The 20,806-nt window shown below is 41.1% G+C and overlaps 1 protein-coding gene across 15 annotated transcripts in view; it reads left to right on the top strand.

The window, feature by feature from the left end:
* LOC145342637 (LIM and calponin homology domains-containing protein 1-like) overlaps positions 1-20,548 on the top strand; it is a 334,400-nt gene extending 313,852 nt beyond the window's left edge. For 12 of the 15 annotated variants that reach the window (XM_080188272.1, XM_080188221.1, XM_080188199.1 and 9 more), the window contains 7 exons: positions 626-864; positions 2,950-3,068; positions 4,783-4,948; positions 7,767-7,853; positions 8,114-8,222; positions 12,990-13,092; positions 15,836-20,548. In XM_080188272.1, the coding sequence (XP_080044398.1) occupies positions 626-864; positions 2,950-3,068; positions 4,783-4,948; positions 7,767-7,853; positions 8,114-8,222; positions 12,990-13,092; positions 15,836-15,861 (849 nt within the window). In that variant the 3' untranslated portion in view covers positions 15,862-20,548. The remainder of the gene's footprint in view (positions 1-625; positions 865-2,949; positions 3,069-4,782; positions 4,949-7,766; positions 7,854-8,113; positions 8,223-12,989; positions 13,093-15,835) is intronic. The other 3 variants (XM_080188282.1, XM_080188279.1, XM_080188207.1) reach the window with 1 other exon arrangement.
* Positions 20,549-20,806: the final 258 nt, after the last annotated feature.

Raw genomic sequence — 20,806 nt, 5'->3', positions numbered from 1 at the left:
TAGCACCTCTTTAGACCTTAGAAAACAAACACCAATCTACAATGGGTTTTCCTCTGCCGCCATCTGGCAGTAAGGATACTTTAGTTACAAGCAATAAAACAACTAACCTCAGAAAGTAAATCAAAGAAAAAGGTTTAGTAAAGAAACTTCATTACTTCAACACTTGAGGTCACACCCTGGGTCATGCAAGCTTCCACAATTCCCAAATGCTTCTTATTTATACTGAGTCCACTGGTCAGCTGACCACCACATTATTTTGCCATTAGTTGCATTGTGTCACAGCATGTTGCCATTGTTTGCATTACAACAGATCCAATGTTATCATGGTTACATTACAACATCTTTCACCCTGTCACACAGCAGGCCATTTGTTCTTTTCCTTCGCTCCCCCTTTCCCTCCCCTGTACTTGCTTTAAATCCATTACATCTCTAACTTTTTCCAGTTCTGATAAAAGGTCATTGAGTTAAAACCTGAACTCTTGTTTCTTTCTGCACAGATCACTGTCAGAACTGTGTCTTCAAGCATTTTCTGTTTTTATTTCAGGTTTTCAGTACCCACAGTATTTTTTTGTATTAGACAAATGATGTTTGGATCTATAAACTCACTTGTGCCTTTAACTGCTAGAATACAGTGGAAACAGAGAGTTGGCATGCAGAAGAAAGGGGTCGGATGCAGGCCGAAGAGGAGCAACAGTGGCAGAAGGGAGGGCAAGAAAAGTTGATGTGGGAGCAGAAAGAAACACTGGGCCTTAAAAACGATGAGGAAGGACAGCAGAAAAATGGGGATGAAACTGAAAAGAACGAATTGGAGAAATGGCACTGGCAGGAGACCAAACAAGTTGAATCTGAAGAACAAAAGTACGTGTGAGTAAAATAATAAGTTTTGCAAACCCTCTTACCTCTCATTCTGTATGATAATTACAGTACCGCTCATTTCACGTTATTGCTATAATAGTTATATAACAGGCACATTAAAATGGTGTATTATTTAATATTGTTTATAATAAATCATTATCTATTAAGCACTAAGAAGTCCGGTAATATATTTTATAATTAATCCACCTTTTGACTTACCAATCATCTAAACCTTTTGCAATAGCCCAAAGCCAAGCAATCTGTTGATACCAAAGGCAAACGTGTTTTTGAGGCTGTTATTAATGACAACAGCAGGGCTTAGAGATCAGCAAGCCCAATGTGTGGCAAACTTAATTTTCTGATTATTTAAATTACCTCTCATTGCTTTTATATTTAATGACTTGATAATCAGGTGCACTTCAGTTTGAGGCTGGTGTTCTCTGTGCATAATCCCCCTCAGCCTGTGCCGCCATTGAGCAGCACTCTACAGCAATTCCAAAGCCTCAGAGAACTTACTGATTGAACCATAAGGAAAACTACAAAATGGAGCACTGGCTTCTGCACCTGACTCTCCAATCAACACTCTCATTGTGCAACACTGCATGTTATGAGTGACGTCTCCAAAACTTCACTGTTTTTTAAGAATTGTTCAATGTTGAAGATTGAAGACAAGAAATACTGTCGCTAGAGAAAATGAATCAAATAATCAAGTTTGCATTAAACACAAGCGCCCTCCCTTAAGAAATGAGCTTGGACTATCTTCAGTTAATTCACAGAGGGTTCTAGATTGTCTCAAAAGAGAAAACATCCTCTCAAGTATCTAAAACCCTCACTCTTGCACTATATCTTCAGCCATGTTTTCGTCTGAGCTATCCTCCCATTTCTGCACTCACTCGCATATGATGCTTTTTTTTGATTTGATTTGATTTATTGTTGTCACATGTATTGGTATACAATGAAAAGTATTGTGTCTTGCATTCAATACAGATAAATCATACCATGCATAGAGAAGGAAAGGAGAGAGTGCAGACTGTAGTCTTGCAGTAATAGCTAGGATGTAGAGAAAGATCAACTTAATGCAAGATAGGTCCATTCAAGAGTCTGATGGCAGCAGGGAAGAAGCTGTTCTTGAGTTGGTTGGTATGTGTCTTCAGAATTTTGTACCTTTTCCCAACGGAAGAGGGTGGAAGAGAGTACGTCTGTAGTGCATGGGATCCTTAATTATGCTGGCTGCTTTTCTGAGGCAGTGGGAATTGTAAACAGTGGATGGGAGGTTGGTTTGCATGATGGACTGGGCTTGATTCACGAACCTTTGTAGTTTCTTGTGGTCTTGGACAGAGCAGAAGCCATACCAAGCTGTGTCACAACCAGAAATAATGCTTTTATGGTGCATCTGTAAAAATTGGTGAGAGTCATAGCGCACATGCCAGATTTCCTTAGCCTGCTGAGAAAGTAGAGGTGTTGGTGTGCTTTTATAACTGTAGTATCGACGTGGAGGGACCAAGACAAGTTGTTAGTAATCTGGACATCTAAAAACTTGAAACTCTTGATCATTTCCACTTTGTCCTCATTCATGGAGACATGTCCTTCACTACAGTGGAGATTACCAGATTTGAGATCCTACTTGCTAATCTCATACCTAGCTTCCTAAATTCTGACTGTAGAACCATATCCCTATTCCTACTTATGTCATTGACACCAAATTGCTTTCCATTATCTGACTAAGAATCGTACCAATTCTTAGCTCCTGCCATTAGGATGTGTTAGAAAGATTTGAAGGTTGATACTCAACCCATTTGGCTATATTATAAACGCACCTTCCTTGCCCATCAAGTCCTAGAGTGGAACTTAAACTCAGAGCTTCTAGCACAGAGGCAGGGACATTACCCACTGAACTAGAAGACTGCGGTGCTCCACATTGTATCTCCCAGAGATTTGACAGCAAGAGTGGTTGTGTGATCTTATCCTAAATACATTTCTTAATGCTGCAACATGTACTGTGTCACTAATCTACCACCTAAAGAAATGAAAAGAACAATTTTTGTTGGAAATATGAAATAATTTTCAATAACGTTTTGACTTCTATACCAACAGGTTGAACCTCCAGTCTGAAGCAGGCATTTTCCAGATGGACAAAGAGACTGTTAGTGAAAGTCAGAACCAGACAGACTGGCAAATACCCTCCTCATGTCACCAGCAACTACCAGCTCAAGGTTAGACTTCCTGAATTGGATTTATACTTTTTCCTTCATTTTTGAATCACCAGATGTTTCTAAAAAATCTCTGGTTGGGATTTTCTGCACCCCCGCCACCACTCCCCATCAACCCCATGGCATATTTTCCAGTAGTGGAGCTGCCCACCTTTGGCCAGCAACAGTATCTTCCGGTCCCACCGATGCCTTAGGGGCTTTCTGTGACCTGCGCCCTCAATCACTGGGAAGCGCACCACAAGGGGTGACCATCTAGGACTGGATAAACACGCTGGCAGCAAGGACTGGAAAATTTCAGCCCAGGTCTCCTTTCTGGCTTAACTTCTTGAACTTCCTGGAAGCAGCAATCAGCATTGGATTAACACATCAATCCTAGTTTCTTACCCAAAATCCAGTTTCATTTGAATTTCTGACACAGGCCAGGCAAGACCAGAGAAATCATAGAATGATAGAATCCCCACAGTGCAGAAGGAGGCCATTCAGCCCATTGAGTCTGCACCGACTCTCTGAAAGAGCACCTGACCCAGACACAGAAGGGAAGGAGGCCATGTCCCCATTTTTACAGAAGTAGTCACGTAAAGCAAGTCGGTTTGAAGGTCCAAACAAGTTTTTAAAGATCCTTTATAGGCCAGGGCGAAGGTAAGTGTATGAGATAATTGGGTAGGTATTGGGGATGAGGGGAGCTTGGGGATTTGGGGGGCCTTTGGAAGCATGAAGGGTGTTGTGCCTGGTGGGGAGGTGAGGGGGATCAGGGCTTGGAATGTCAGGCTTCAGTGGTACAGTGGGAACGTTGGGTCAGGCTTCAGGCGGGGGAGTTGGGGGAGTGTGTTGGATCCGTCCTCAGGAATGGAAATGACGGCAGCTGGCATGAGAGTTGGGGGCTGTGGGAGTGAAGAATCTCCGTGTGGAGGGAATCTCATGGGGGAAGGGGTGGAGGGAATACCCTATGGAGGTGTTAGGGGTATAGGGAACCCCTATGGGAGGTTCAATGTGGACCTGCAGTAGCCATTAAGATGTTAGAAGAGATTTTAATTCTTCTAACATTTTCTGGGTAACTATTGGTGTAATCCAGTCAGAATCATCTGAAGTTTTCCCACTGCCGCCAGATCCACCTATCTCATTTTAAAGTGGCACTGAAAACTATAGTATACATAACTGGGAGTCAGCTTTCTATTCAGAGATCTTTCAGATTTACAGCATTTTTCCAACATGCCCAAAATCACTTGTATCTGACTGATAACATTTCAGTCAACTTTTCCAATAACACAATACACGGTACTTCCATTAATTCTGCAAAAGTCAGCCTTACAACTGAAAGTGGCATGGTGATCTCCATTGATTGCATTAATGGAGAGTTCCGTCATGCAGTGAAATGTATGTTCAGTTGTGTGTTTTTAGGTGAGGGTATAGGTAGGTCCAGAAGGCAGGTTGAGTGCCAAATTATTGTTCCATGCTGTCTGAGGTCTCTTCCAGCGTACCCAGGCCACCACGTTGTCTCCCTATCTAACAAGGTGATCAACATGGATCATGATGCATATTGGCTGATTTGGATCTGCACCATTTTGTTACTTCCTGACTCCTTTAGTGCTGAAATCAGCGGTTTCATTTAATTGAGATAAAAGCATTTCATTGCTCTAGAAATGAATGACTGTGTTCTGATGCCAATTAATTCATTCCCATACATTTAAAACATTCACCTTTTTTCTGTTGCTTTCAGCTGCTGGGTCCCCAGTGATTGCAAGCAAATCCTGGAACACACAGGAATTTCCTTTGTTTCTTGAGGTTCAGAGAAAACAACAGCAGGGGCTTCAAGGTGGACTGAAGACTGGATCTTTGGACAGAAGCTGGGCTCTTCAGTCCAGTATGACGGACAAAAAGAAATGGTAAGTAGTCGAATTGTTCAGCAAAATTTTATCTGAACGGTAACTTGTATTTGACATTGTGAACCTTGCACCAAGTGGTCTGGCAGTAAATCTTATAGTATAAAAATGGGAAGCTTTGAATTTCCATTATACATTGTTCAAAGTTTTAAAGTTTATTTATTAGTGTCACAAATAGGCTTCCATTAACACTACAATGAAGTTACTATGAAAATTCTTGAGTTGCCACACTCCAACACCTGTTCAAGTACACTGAGGGAGAATTCAGCAAGGTCAATGCACATAACCAGCACGTCTTTCGGACTGTAGGAGGAAACCAGATCATCTGGAGGAAACCTACGCAGACAGAGGGAGAACGAATAGACTCTGCTCAGACAGTGCCCATGCCGGGAATCAAACCTTGATCCTTGGCACTGTGAGGCAGCCATGCTAACCACTGTGCCACCGTGCTGCCGAACACTACTTGTCAAAAGATGTGGTGGATCATATCTGCTGCATTCTATAGGAAGAGCTAATGTCACATGGACTGGGAGAACATACTCCGTCAGTTTCCTGACGGCCACCATTGCACTCAATTGTTTTGCTACTAGGTTGTTCCAGGATCCACAGAGGATCTATGTGACATCTCTCAGTCCCATATAAATGTATCAAGGAGATGCTGGATGCAGCAAGGGACATCATTGAGTTGAGTTCACATGGATATAGCTAGCCAGACTGCTAGATTCTTCAGTGTCATGGCAATTTCTGGATTCCCTAGAGTTCAGCTTGTGATTGCACATGTGTGACTTTGGGAGCTTCATGGCAGCAGCCCCTAATGGTCATGAGCAGGAAAGGGTTCCACTCACTAAACACTCAGTTGGTGTGTGACATCATGCACATTTGTGCCAAGTACTCTGGGAGTTGCCAAGACTCATACATATGAGACATTCTCAGATGCTTCTATGGCAAGGCCATAGCTCTTACAGGCCAGCTGCTGAGTGACAAAGGGTACCTGCAGAAATGAATGTTCATGACCCCCATACATCATCTTCAAAGTCCCTCAGAAGAAAGATACAATGTGGTGCTTACTTCAACGTGATCAATTATAGAGCAGACCTGAAGATGTGCCTCTGATGCTTAAACTGCTGAAGAGCAGGGAAATTATCTCTGGATCATGGCAATAGTTATCCCTCAAATCAACATTTCATAAACCAAATTACCTATTCATTATCACTTGGCAGTTTCTGTAGGTTTGCTGTGTGCAAATTGGCCACTGCGTTTCCTACATTACAGCAGTCACCACACTTAAGAAGTACTTTACTGGCTGTAAAACACTGAGAAGTCCAGTGCAAGGAGGCAGTGGTGTAGTGGCAATGTTACTGAACTTGTAATCCAAACATCTCAGCTAAAGCTCTGGAGACATGGATTCAAATTTCACCATCCAAAATCTGCAATGAAAAGCTAGCTTCAGTGATTGTAACCACAAAACTATCATCACTTGTCATAAATGCCCATCTGGTTCACTAACCTCCTTTGGGGAAGGAAATCTGCCATTCTGACCTGGAATGGCCTATGCATGATTCCAGATCCACATCTTAACTGCCCTCTGAAATAGCTTTGCCACCCGTTGCACATGTGGCTTTGAGAGCTCTATGGCAGCAACCCCTAACGTTCAAGGGCAATTAAGGATGAGTAACAAATGTTGGGCCTTGCCATCAACACCCTCATCCCATGGATATAAAAAAAATCAGAGAAGTGCAAGCCTTTCCCTTTCTTTCTTGAACAATGACAGCGTTGCTGTCATTACTATTGCAAAATCTGGGTCAATGTACATCAAGCTTATTATACATTTGTTTTATCCCTGGCTTATGAGCTGCCTGCGTTGGCTGATGACCCATGCTACACCATTCATACCAACTCAATACGCATTGCACAACTGAGCATTCTTATCCCTTTCCACTGAATAGTAGCTGAAGGTGTTAAAGGTTCTCAAAGTGCTGAACTTTGAAATTCAATTTTTAAGTTCAAACAAGCATTTATTTAGATGCTTGAGAATCTGAATATTTTTATGGATGACAGTAAATTCCTTGATGTTCTGGAGGTCTATGTTGAGTACAGAGTTTTGGAGAAGTACTCAGAAATAGTTTTTCCCGAACAACTTTCCAAGTGCTGCGATGTACAGAAATCTTTAAAAGTTAGGACTTCATTGATGTTAGGGCTCACCAATAAAAGAGAAACAATATAAATTCTTTTTTCCTGGCTTGTTTTATTTAATTGTTAACAGAAGTCATGTTAAAAGAGCCTCCAGACTCACTGCCTTGTTATCTATCTTTTCCATTCTGGGGATTGGTGACCAAAGTACTTTATAAATGCTCAGGCTGAAAGGGAACATTGTATGGTGGAGTTCTACTTAAACCCTTCCACAGAGCTCAGGTACCATTTACTTCTGCATTTCTTCTTTTGGAACTTCATTGCATTTGACCAATTTGCAAGTGAACTCCATCGTGTTCCACCTTCACAGAACGGATGATAGAAATCCCTCTAGCATCAGTAACAATGAATGCTGACCATACAATCATCTAACTTAGCCTGCCCTGCTGTGTTCCAAGGAGGCACAGGTCAAGGGTTAGGGGATTTTCATAGATCATTCAATCAAGCCTGGGACTGTAGTGAAAAACAATTAATATACAAGGCCTCCAGAAACTGTCAAACAAATGTGGGAGATAGTACCCATATTTGGACATCTGAAGAATTTTACTGAATGCATTACCAATTTCTCCAAATATTCAGCCGACTGTACAAATGAATATTGTCATCATGTTTGTATCTGTTCTTTTCCTAGGTCTGGATCTCATGAAAACTTACAGTCAGGCCAATCTCTGCCCCTTCCACACTCATCTCCCCCCCTTCAGCTCCAATCACCCAGCAGGTAGGCATCACAGAAAGGATCAGTGATACATCCTGACAACCCCTGCAAAGTTAAAATGTGTGCTACAGCCCAAAATGTGTAGATAAACAGAAAGGAGTGCTGTTACTGGTTAAATCCTGATTCAGGATATTGAGGTGTAATGTATATCTAATGATTATTTTTCTAGTAAAGGGTCAAGATTAAAACCATGAAAGTTGCTTATCGTGTTTAATTCTTGGAAGAAACAGCTTTGATCATTGTTTCTCTACGTGGTTTTGTAGGTCAGTCAGTGGGAAGAAGCTGTGCTCAACTTGTGGGCTTCCTCTTGGAAAAGGTGCAGCCATGATCATCGAAACACTCAGTCTTTACTTCCATATTCAATGTTTCACGGTGAGTCCTAATTCAAGAAGCTGTACACAATTGTCTATGTTGATGGTGACCAGGTATTTTTATAAAGGGGAATCAGGACAGTATTTATATATGAAAGTATTATTTGTAGAAATTATTGTAGAATTAATAATCTCAAAAAGAAAGATCTTCTGGTCCATTAAGTCAGCTCCTTTATTTAATTTGTTTATTGGATGGGATTCAAAATTGCCCTTCAGAAGATAAGCCACCTTCTTGAACCACTGCAGTTGATCTGGTGTAGGTATATCCACAGTGGTGTTAGGGAGTATGTTCCAGATTCAGATGCAGCGACAGTGAAGGAATGATGATGTGCTTCCAAGTTTGGATCTTGTTTGGCTTGGAGGGGAACTGGTGTGTTCTTGTCCTTCTAAATAATTGAGGTCACAGACTTGGAAGGTGTTGTTGAAGGAACCTTCATGAGCTGCAACCGTCCATCTTATACACTGTTGCCATTGTGCATTGCTGTGGAGGGAATGAATGGGGTTGCTTTTGAGAATTAAGCACATTGGTTTTGTCTTTGATGGTATTGAGCTTAAAGTCATAGAGTTATAGAGGTTTACACATGGAAACAGGCCCTTCGGCCCAACTTGATCATGCCGCCCTTTCTTTTTTAAAACCTCTAAGCTAATCCTACTTGCCCGCATTCGGCTCGTATGCCCCTGTACCCATCATATCCATGTAACTATCTAAATGCTTTTTAAAAAACAAAATTGTACCCTCTACTACTACCTCTGGCAGCTTGTTCCAGGCACTCATCGCCCTCTTTGTGAAAAAATTGCCCCTCTGGACACTTTTGTATCTCTCTCTTCTCACCTCAAACCTACGCCCTCTAGTTTTAGACTCCCCTACCTTTGGGAAAAGATATTGACTATCTAGCTGATCTGTGCCCCTCATTATTTTATAGACCTCTATAGGATCACCCTCAGCCTCCTATGCTCCAGAGAATAAAATCCCAGTCTATCCAGCCTCTCCTTATAACTCACACCATCAAGTCTCAGTAGCATCCTAGTAAATCTTTTCTGCACCCTTACTAGTTTAATAATATATCTATAATAGGGTGACCAGAATTGCAGACATTATTCCAAATGTGGCCTTACCAATGTCTTGTACAACTTCAACAAGACATTCCAAGTCCTGTATTCAATGTTCTGACTGATGAAACCAAGCATGCTGAATGCCTTCTTCACCACTCTGTCCACCTGTGACTCCACTTTCAATAAGTTATGGACATGTACCCCTAGATCTCTTTGTCCTGTAACTCTCCCCAACGCCCTACCATTAACTGAGTCAGTCCTGCCCTGGTTCAGTCTACCAAAATGCATCACCTCACATTTGTCTAAATTAAATTCCATCTGCCATTCGTCAGCCCACTGGCCCAATTGATCAAGATCCCATTGCAATTGGAGAAAGCTTTCTTCATTGTCCACTATGCTGCTAATCTTAGTGTCATCTGCAAACTTACTAACCATGTCTTCTATACTGTCATCCAAATCATTAATATAAATGACAAATAACAGTGGGCCCAGCACTGATCCCTGAGGCACACCACTGGTCATAGGCCTCCAGTTTGAAAAACAACTCTTTACAACCACCCTCTGGCTTCTGTCAAGAAGCCAATTTCGTATCCATTTAGATACCTCATTCTGGACCCTGTGAGATTTAACTTTATGCAACAACCTACCATGCGGTATCTTGTCAAAGCCTTGCTAAAGTTCATGTAGAGAACATCAACTGCACTAGCCTCATCTACCTTCTTGGTTACCCCTTCAAAAAACTTAATCAAATTTGTGATTCATGATTTTCTACTCACAAAGCCACACTGACTGTCCCTAATCAGTCCTTGTGCCTCTAAACACCTGTAGATCCTGTCTCTCAAAATACCTTCCAACAATTTACTCACCACAAATGTGAGGCTTACTGGCCTGTAGTTCCCAGGCTTATCCCTGGAGCCCTTTTTAAACAAAGTCACAACATTTGCCACTGTCCAATCTTCAGGCACCTCACCCGTGACTATCAATGATTCAAATATCTTGGCAAGGGGACCCACAATTTCCTCCTTAGCCTTCCACAGTGTCCTGGGATACACTTCATTGGATCCTGGAGATTTATCTACCTTGATGCGCTTTAAAAGCTCCAGCACTTCTTTCTCTGTAGTATGTACACTCCTCAAGACATCACGATTTATTTCCCCAAGTTCCCTAACATCCATGCTTTTCTCAACAGTAAATACTGGTGAGAAATATTAATTTAGGTTCTCACCCATCTCTTGTGGATTGGCACATAGATGACCTTGTTGATCCTTAAGAGGCCCTATTCTCTCCCTTGTTACTCTTTTGCCCCCTTATGTATTTGTGGAAGCTCTTTGGATTCTCCTTTGCCTTATATGCCAAAACAATCTTGAGTCCCCTTTTTGCTTCTTGAATATTGTGGAATGGCAAATGGAGGGTATTCCATCACACTGTTGGCTTGTGTCTTGCAGATTGTGAACAGGCTTTGGGAGTAAGGAGATAAGTTACTCTCTGCAGAATTCCCAGACTCTGACCTGCTCTTGTGGCCACAGTGTTTAAATAGTTGGTCCAGTTAGGCTTCTGGTCAATGATAACCACCAGGATGGTGATACGTCCAGTAATGGTAATGCCATTGATTGTCAAGGGGAGACAGTCAGATCCTCTCTTGTTCAAGATGCCTGTGGAGGCCATTGTTTCCACTTTTCACTTCCCGACCACTTTCTCCGCTTTCTGTGGCCCAGGAGCGATCTGACATGGGCGCATGTGCAGTTCAGAGCTCCGATCGTTTCAGGCAGGCTAAGCCCCACCCACAGCGCAATTCAGACTGGTGATTTTTTTTTCAGGCTGACTGCGTATGAGAGCGCCTGAACGCAGATTTCCAAGTCGGATCTGAATTGTGCCTAGATTCAGCACTTAGAATGAAAATGGTAAATCCCATAGGAATCAATGTTAAAACTGTTGTTAGGTCCTTTAGGATCTTCCTTAGCGGAAAAGAAGCAAATATTAAAACATTGTAATCTCAAATTGTAATATTTTACATTACTTAATTCCTACACTGGTAAATGAAGAAACTTTAAAAATAGAATAAGTTTAAAAATTAAATAGATTTATTGTCCGTGATGCATGGAGCTGGTATTCAGTATAAGGCAGAGTTGGAAATGGAAAAACACTGGAAGGTTTGTTTTGCTGGAAGCTAAATAAGAAATCGATAGTAATCCTCTCAATAAAAGGTAGTTAACCTTGCTGTAGTAGGAGTTCTGGATGTGATCAGTTTGGTTGCAGTTTGAAACCATTGCAGCAGACTATTGGAATCCGAGAGTGTTTTCTGAGGTTTTAGCCACTTTGCAGAAATAGCAGAGAGGCCCATGTTTGAGCTGTGGAATCCAGATTTGTGAAGTCAGTAAAGAAATTGGAGTCTTATCATGGAATCATAGAATTTTACAATGTAGAAGGAGGCCACTTGGCCCATCAAGTCTGCACCCAACAACAATCTCACTCAGACCCTATCCTTGTAACCTCACAAATTCACTCTGCCAGTCTCCTTGACATTAAGGGACAACTTAGCATGGCCAATCAACCTAACCTGCACATCTTTGGATTGTAGAAGGAAACCAGGGCACCCGAAGGAAACCCACGCAGACATGGGGAAAATGTGCAGACTCAGCATAGATAGTGACCCAAGCCAGGAATCGATCCCGGGTCTCTGGAACTGTGAGACAGCAGTGCTAACCACTGTGCCAAAAGTTAATGGAATGACACCTCCCCTTATTTCACATGCTATATCTGATTTGGCAGTGAAATAACTCCAATGTACAGTTTCTTCTAGCCCATGTGCTGCTCAAACCTCCTATCAAATTAGTTAAGCATATACAGTTCCTTGTCTTGTTCATTCTAGTCCAGATGTCTGATTTCTCTCACTGCAATATTAGTGTGGCACAGTGGTTAACACTGCTGCCTCACAGAGCAAGGGAAACGATTTCAATTCCATACTGCGTGATTGACTGTGTGGTGTTTGCATGTTTTCTCCATGTCTGCATGGGTTTCCTCTGGATGTTCTGGTTTTCTCCCACATTCCAAATATGTGCGGGTTAGGTTGATTGGCCATGATAAATTGCCCCTTAGTATAGGGGATTAGTCAAGTAAATACATGGGGTTATAGGGATAGGCCCTAGATGGGATTGATGTCAGTACAGATTTGATGGGCTGAGTGGTCTCCTTCTGCTTTGTAGGGATTCTGTGGTCATCAGCAATTTGCCATGCACAAAACTTTAAAAACCTGAGCATGCAGAAACAAGTCTTAACAAAAGGCAGACACTATTGGATGCCCTGCTGCAGCAAAATCTGGCCCAATATAATATGAAAAGCACTATATAATTTAGTTTGCACAGGCAGAAGGTACCTTCTTTCCTGGTATTGTTTAGTCTTGGTATTGTTTGCCAATTTATTCATGCCAATGCCATTTTAAAGATGTGCTTCATTATCAATATCTCCAAAATCTTTTACCTTGTTGAAGACATGAAGGAAAATTAGAGTAACAGGAAGGATGAATCAACATTTGTGTATGCTCACGGAAAGGATGGGGCCGTAAGTACATGTAGCAACCTAAGAGGGGGACAATATGCCACATGAACTTCCTGATCAATTTTTGACCATTCCATATTCTGTAGTGCATTCAGATAAATTGACAAGTTTTTTTTTGTAGGTTTGAAATGGCTAATTAACTTTTATTGTGATATTACAGTGTGGTATCTGTCAAGGACAACTTGGAGATGCAACCACTGGGACAGATGTGCGGATCCGCAATGGGCTTCTCAATTGTAATGATTGCTACATCAGGTCCCGAAGTAAGTTATGCTTTTTGTAAAATGTTCCTGGGGCAGAATTTTAAAGCCCAGCTATGGTGAGAGTTGGAGCCGGTTTGGGGGGTGGGGTGGGGGGGGGGGATGGTGTGGGGGAGGGGGGGGGGGCACAAAATGTGAACCATTCAAAAAGTCAATTGACTTTGGCAGGACAGGAAACCTGGCTGGTGGGAGAGGTCATAAAATTCCATCCATGTTTCTCACTTAAAAGTTATAAAGATATAATCTGAAGAATCACAATTTCTGCAAGGCTGAAAGTTAAAAACTTTGGTCAACATTTAATTGCTAATATTAAAGATTGTGACATTCATATTCAAATATTTTCCTGTGACTAAGTTGAAAATGATTTGCTTTTATTTACAGTGTTGTCATTATAATCATTAATCTTTCAGTCATGATGGTAAATATTTCACATTGAGCAGAAATATGAAGCGAATAATCAATTATCACATGCAAATTTTTTCCCTTTTCTTCCACATTTTAAATTTAAATTGAAAATTTACATCTTGTAAAATTACCCTCAGCAGATCAGATGTACACATTTCAAATATCATTTCAAATATTATACTATAGTTGGCAGCGCTTTATTTAATTTGCCAAAGGGTCATCTGGACTGGAAACGTCAGCTCTTTTCTCTCCTTACAGATGCTGACAGACCTGCTGAGATTTTCCAGCATTTTCTCTTTTGGTTTCATTGAATAAGTTTTTTACTAAAGGTGGGGATTTTCCATCACCATTTTCAGTGGGCAAGAATGATTGAGAATTGAGCGGGAGTCTGAGGACAGCATTTACTCTGGCAGAATTCCCCTGCTCAATTGTCTCCAATATTCATTATTTACCATGTAACAATTTCAAAGCTCTTTTGTCATTCTTAGCCAATCAACTTCATTGATACACGTCCCTTGGATGCTACTATGATCTCTTTTATATTCAGAATGTGGCTAGAAATTTAAGAATAATAGGTTATGTAACATAAGAAACATTGTACTTTTTTTTAATGACTGGCATTCATAGCTTGGGATTCAGAACAGCTTTCTCCAGAAATGCATTAGTCACTCCTTTGGTTCTAAGTTTATTACATTTATATTTTATTTTCTGCTTTCTGTGACTAAACCATTTTCAAAACAATCTAAATTCAGCATTCATTCTTTGAGCCTTAGTCTTTTAACTGATTTGCAAGTGGAACATTATATAAGCTGTAAATTCATTACTTGGATTTTTAAATGCGCAATTTTTATTCTCTAATTTAGGAGTAAACATTTCTTGTGCTGCTCCTGGCTCATATCAGGAAAATAAGTAACATCTGCTCATGGTTTTGCATTCAACAACTTTAATAAATGGGAGTTATGAGCTGGAAGAATGTAATTTAACAATATATATTATACGTCAGGAGTTCAGGGTGGGAAAATCTACTCTTGAGTTACCTTGTGAAAGAATTCTTAATACAATTTCCATATTTGTGTTTAAAAATGATAAAAAGAATGTCAGTGAGAAATAAAACGGGTAATTTTTCCAACCCGTTGCGTTGGGGCCTGGATTTCCAGCATCATCAACACCATGGGCATGGAACTGATTAAAATATTTAAATCACCATTTAAATCTTATTAGCTGAAGTCTCTGGGCCCATTAGCCTCTCCTGCTTCCCCCACACCTTGCTAGGATAGGTTCACTCCAGGATGGTTTACAACAGCCCACTAATGGGGAGCTGGCGGCCTGATCCCGCTAGAGTGAAGGGAGGCCATGGAGGCCCTCCAGGACGTCAAGTGTAAGGGGGGTGCCCCCTGGTCATTGCCAGCCTGGTAGTGCCAGCCTGGGCCTCTGGCACTGCCTAAGGGGCAAAGTGGCACTGCCCATTGGGCATCAGGCAGTGCCAAGTAGGTGGGGCCAGAAAGAGGGGCCGTATTGAGGATGCGGCCTATGGGGGCAAGATTAGTGGGGGGATCCGCTGTCACCCTGCATAAGAATCTGTGATGGGGGGAGGGAAGGTGATGATTGGGTCTGGCCAAAGAGGTGGGAGGGGTGGGACTGTAGTGGATGGGGTCAGGACTGCTGGGGTGTCAGGGAGATTGGGACCGCGGAACAGAGAGTGTCAGGGAGATCGAGCTGGGGGGGGGGGAGGGGGGAGGAGGAGCGGCTGGGGGAGGGGTCGGAGCTGGCCCAGAGATGTCCGGGAGGCCAGCGATCGGAGGGCTGAGGAAATCAGATGTGGAAGGTTGTGTGCTGGCCAGTGATTGAGAAGCCAGCGGTGCGGGGCTACTGCACATGACAGAATGGCGCATGCAAGGTGGTCCGCTCAGCGCCATGCTGCCGCTTCTCCAGTGGGAATAGGCTTTCCCACTGATCTTCATTGTGAATCTCGCTACTGCACTCTGCAGTGCTGAGAATGTTGGAGATTCGTTTTGAAAATCCTGCTTAAAAAAAAACCAGCAGGAGTTACTCCAGTTTTTAGACGAATTCAGCAGTTAGAATTTTCTTGGGAGAATTCCGGTCACAGTGCCCCATCGTGGAAGGGTATATACAAGCCTGGCCAGCCTTTTGGAGGGCCAAGTCTAGAATTGCAGCACTGTGAATGTTAAGAAGAGATCTGCTCAATGATGTCAATTGAACATAACTGAGTGATTCCATGATGTTATCTATCTCCTGTAAGTCTTTGTAGCATTGCAACATTTATAACCTGAGATGCGCTATAATTAAATATTGTCCATACTGAGATTGCCTTTGTTTTTAGCTGCTGGACAACCCACCACTTTATGACCTTGCACATGCCAATCAGCAACAGCAACTGGAAGTTGGATAGAACACAGGTGGCCCGATGCTCAGTGCTGATCCTTGTGACGACTGACAATCGCGGATAGAAACTGTCATTCACTGGCTTTCTCATTAGAAGAAACATCATTTTCCAAAACAGCTTTTACCTGCATTGTTATCTTGGCAGTCTACACTTCGGATCATTTTCGTACCCAGTGAAAGCACCATTCTTTTTGTGCACACAGTTACAAAAGTAGCATACTATTTTTGCTGTTGAATAAAAGCTTTTAACTGGATTCAACATGTATTTAATTAATATTGTGTGATATGTAATTTATTTTATCGCCTCCTCCAATCATGATAAATACATAAAAGTGCAATGATTATCAGAGAAACTGAATAAAATTAGGGGCAGAATCTTGTGTCCTCCGTTTGGCAGGCTTGGTAGTGGGAGTGGCATTCAATGGGGTGGTATGGGAGCAAATGGGGATTTCAACACCTGCCCACTGCCAAATGAGACCCTTAAGTATTAGGCCAGCAGCAGGCAGGAGGTTCTCCATGCATCCTGGTGTGTTTGCTTGCAGGCCCTCAGAGTCTGATCAATGGACCTGGCATTGGAAAGGAGCAGCCCTGCTAAGAGCTATCCCCCCCTGCTCATATTGCTGACCCCCGCTTCCTCCCCTCCCCACGATACCCCTCCCATAACCCCCTTCCCCATCACTCATCAGCGCCTGGGTCCCTCCTCGATCCAAAGCCTCATGTGGGTTTTGTACCTGCAGCAGCCAACACCTCCCAGTTGGCACTGCTGGATACAGCAGAAATTGCTGGCCTCTGGTTAGTGGGGAACTCTCAGCAGGTGTGGGACTTCCAACCCCAGAGTCCTTGATCCTGGGGAAAGGCCGCCTCAGGTTTGTTAAGTGCCTGAGAGGCAGGAGATATGGTGGGCCTTCACAAAAAGGAGGTCCTGTTATGGAGGTCCCGCTGGCTTTCCGGTCAACAACTGTGGTCCGTACCCCTCCCTAGCCTTTGTCTCCAAAGGGTTCAGCCTTATGTTTGTCCTATGTAGTGGATAAAAACTGTCTTTTTCCTTTTCCTGGACTAACATGAGCTGTCATTGTAACATTAAGGGAAAATTGAGTTGATTCGAAATGGATAGATTTACAGTCATTCAGATATTTTGAATTGGCTTTATTCATAATGCAAGAATATCACCATATGGTCTAGCATATGAATAAATGGATCATGATCGAGGCAATAACCAAGTTGTTTTTTGATACTAGATAATAACAAAATACAACGACACGACTTATTAATGCATCAGAAAATAGAAAGAAAAGCTGAAATGCTTGTCTTTCGAAAACTATGTGTGAAAGCCTGGGATTTACTACACTGGTTTGTGTGCAGAAAGGACACAATTGGCAATCAATGCCAGCTCTCCAGTGTGTACTTGTAAGCTGTTATATTGCATCAGGTTTTCTAAATGTTCAGTACTGGCTTTGCTCATTTATTGTTTATCTAATTGATCTAAGTTACTATAAAGAAGAATTTAGATCAACATTTTCTTTAAGTTAATGATTAAGGAGTAGACAACCACCAGGCTGCAATTCATATTCAGGATCACAAAGAGAAGGTATTAACTCTTCCACACTTTGATCAGGTTTTTTTGCGTATTATACAGCCAGACCCGAGCTTTTCTGTTGACCCAGTGTTTACTTTCTCCATGTGGATTTTTATCTCCTGTAAATCCGGTGTATTTCCTGTAAATCAAGGCGAACCAAGAGTTAAAATAATGAAATTCCAGTAAATATTGCGCAATGCCTGCAGGTGCTCAAATGCTGCCCATTGTGATTTGGTTTATGGCCTGTGCCACCATTTTAGATTCTGGAAAACTGGGAAACCTATTTTGGAACTGACTAGAAAACAATGCAGAGTAAGTTTGAACTTTCACAATTTTGCCTCAAATTGGGTTAAATATTCCCCCAAAATATCAGAATGCCTGTATACTGCAAGAAATTAAAGTACCAGAACCCAATTAAGGTAACAAAGAAGTGAGTAAAATTAATTTGTAGATTATTATTGTTTTATTATAAAACATTCTACCTATTATGATACATTAAAGCTGTGAAACTTTTTAAATAGTCAATCTTTCCAAGCAGAGAAAGAATTTAATTGAATTCAGCATTTTTATATTATTATGAAGTCTCAAGTCACTGCTGGAATTTTCCACAAGGCCGCTGAAGGTTTTTTTTCTAAATTACTGTGAAATTGCAGATACCTTACTGGAAGCGTCAGTTACAGGCACGCATTTTGTTGTATTTTACTGAAATATCATTATTTTTACCAGAAACCTTTAAAATTTAATTTTTCTTGATTTGTAGGTAAATGAGAATAACCAATTACAACTAGCCTGAGATATGCCATGATCCCTTGCTTAAAAGACCATTTATATCGCAAGCAGATGCCTGCAAAATGATTCTATGGAGAACTGAAAGCAGCTAATTAGCCAACTGCATTGTCTCTGCCTTAAACAACAGCAATACAGTGTCAACTCCATAGTCACCGAGGCTCTTGATTTCCATATTAAATATTAAGGTGTAGTCCATGATCATTTAGCAGTATTGTTGAAGAGTGCGCAATTAAGTAAATCTCTTTCTTTGGCTCAGCAATAATTATTTCTTAAAATTACACCTTTGACATTTATTTATTGAAATAGATAAAAACATGTTTTGCATGCTAGTCGAGCCCTTATGCCGAGGTATTATATGATAATTGTGTGCTGTATTTTTATTTGTAACCATTGTTGGATCAGTCTTTTGGAAGAATGATTTTATCTTTTTCACATTAAAACTGTGCCTTAGAAAATGCAGGCTGTTGCACATTGACGGTCAAAAATGTTGAGCGTCTGCAGTGAATGTGAAGTAATTGGTATCTGGCTTGATAAACATCTCTGTCAGCTCTCAAATGAGCTGGGTGGAAGCGATACTGCAAAGGAGATGAGTTAAACATGAAGCTGAGGCCTAATTGGTTTATCTCATGTGACCGGTTCATATTAAACTGAATTCTACTCTTCTGCATGGTTTCAGCAAAGGCTGATGTTTATCTTGCAGTCTATCTGTTGTGTAAAATACATGTTTCAGCGCCCAAAATATTTTTAAAGAGGACTTTTTACACATTCTTGTACTCTTTTTCTCCTCAGAAATTAACAGTTGAGAGGAACAGTGAACATATATAATAGCACATTCTGTACTTGTTCCAAGAGCCCCATTTGCAATTCTCTTTATCTTTTAAAATAAAGTTGAAGTGGCGCCAACATGAACCAGGGACAAAGTCATTAAGCATTTAAGTGGTAACATTGAAATTTCTTGGCCTGTAGAGTAAATTGCTCCAATACAGATTTATATGTAATACACTGAACATCAATATTCAAAACCAATGAATGCTGGTACTTAAATCAGAATACGGGCTGGAAAATACAATTGGCAATATTGAAAATTAATTAATTACAGGTTTAAATTATATTCCTCTGTTTACTATTTTAAAGCAGTCTTGTGGCACAGCAGGTAGTGTCCCTCCCTCTGAGTCAGAAGTTCTGGGTTTGAATCTCACTGTAGGACTTGATGGCCAAGGAAGGTATGCTCAGAATGTGACCAAAGAGGTTGATTATAAACTTGCAAATCCTCCCAACACATGGCAATGGCAATTGGTAAACATGGGAGAGATTCCGGGTCAACCATGAGATGGAAAAATCGTTGGAGCCTTGACTATCATTACCCATAGCTCCAGGCTACAACATGCATGTAAATATGGATGTTACCATAACAGTGTGGACTTTGTGAGTGGATTGTAATCCACTAGCGCCACTATTTTAAAGGAGCTGTTAATTCATTTAAAATACATTGACCGGGACTTTCTGGCCCTGCCATAGTGAGACACTCTGAGAAGGATGTGGCAGGTCAGCCAAATATCCGTTGACTTTTGGCAACACCAGATGGCTGGTGGGGCTGGAAAATTCTGGCCATTGCGTTCATCCGCTAATAACATCAATAGTAAGTTCTTATCCAAAATGTTAATATAACGTTTCACACAAGTGAACTCCTGTCAGTCATACCAGAGATGAACACTTTGCTTAACAAAATTGTATAGCACCAATTCTATGAAAACACAGCCTTGATAACTAAATAGTCAAGTAAAAAAGTGTAGTTCTGTTTTTGAAAATTACATTTTGCGTTAAAATGTTCCACTATGTGTATGGTTGACTTTACTGACTTTGGGAAGTCCATGTTTGGTTCATAAATAAAAGCTTATTCAAAGTATCTATTGTTGTGCTTACTCTTCTCACCTTGTTGGTAAGACTCATCCATTCATATTTGCATGATCGGATGTAGTACCCTTACAGTAGCATGCAATGAAACTCGACCACCAACTGCTAACATCTGTGTAGCAAGTTATTAGATTTGACTATATGTAGTTAACAACATTTCTCCCAAAACATGCTTAACCAAATATGGACTTGGACTGGTGCTTTTTTCAGTGAATGATTGTAGCTGGGGCTAATAAACTATTGAAATTGTCTGCTATATGCTACAGTTCAACCATTGCGCTATATGTATAGTGATTTGCCTCTTAAAGAAAAAATACAATGCGTTCAAATAATGCAACAGCTTTTATAGTAAATGTATGTTGTTTATAAATAAAAAAATTTAAAGTACAACTGTGTAAGGCTTTTATTATTGACAGACCAAGTATTAGAACATTTTAACATTCATACCTAATTAACATATGCTCCCACAGACTTCCAGATAACCTATCCATTATAAATTCCTATACACATTTAAATTGGAAATTCTGTGGACATCTTTTTAAGGGTGGCGCTTTAGAACATCAGGTCTCAAGGCTTTTCAGCCTCCATTGCAGAGCAACTCCAATGATCTGACTTCACTACTGCCCAAAC

This window comes from Carcharhinus amblyrhynchos, chromosome 1 (assembly GCF_965287045.1).
Source record: "Carcharhinus amblyrhynchos chromosome 1, sCarAmb.v2.hapA, whole genome shotgun sequence".
Taxonomy (NCBI): Eukaryota; Metazoa; Chordata; class Chondrichthyes; order Carcharhiniformes; family Carcharhinidae; genus Carcharhinus; species Carcharhinus amblyrhynchos.
This window is presented reverse-complemented; position numbering and strand designations above follow the sequence as displayed.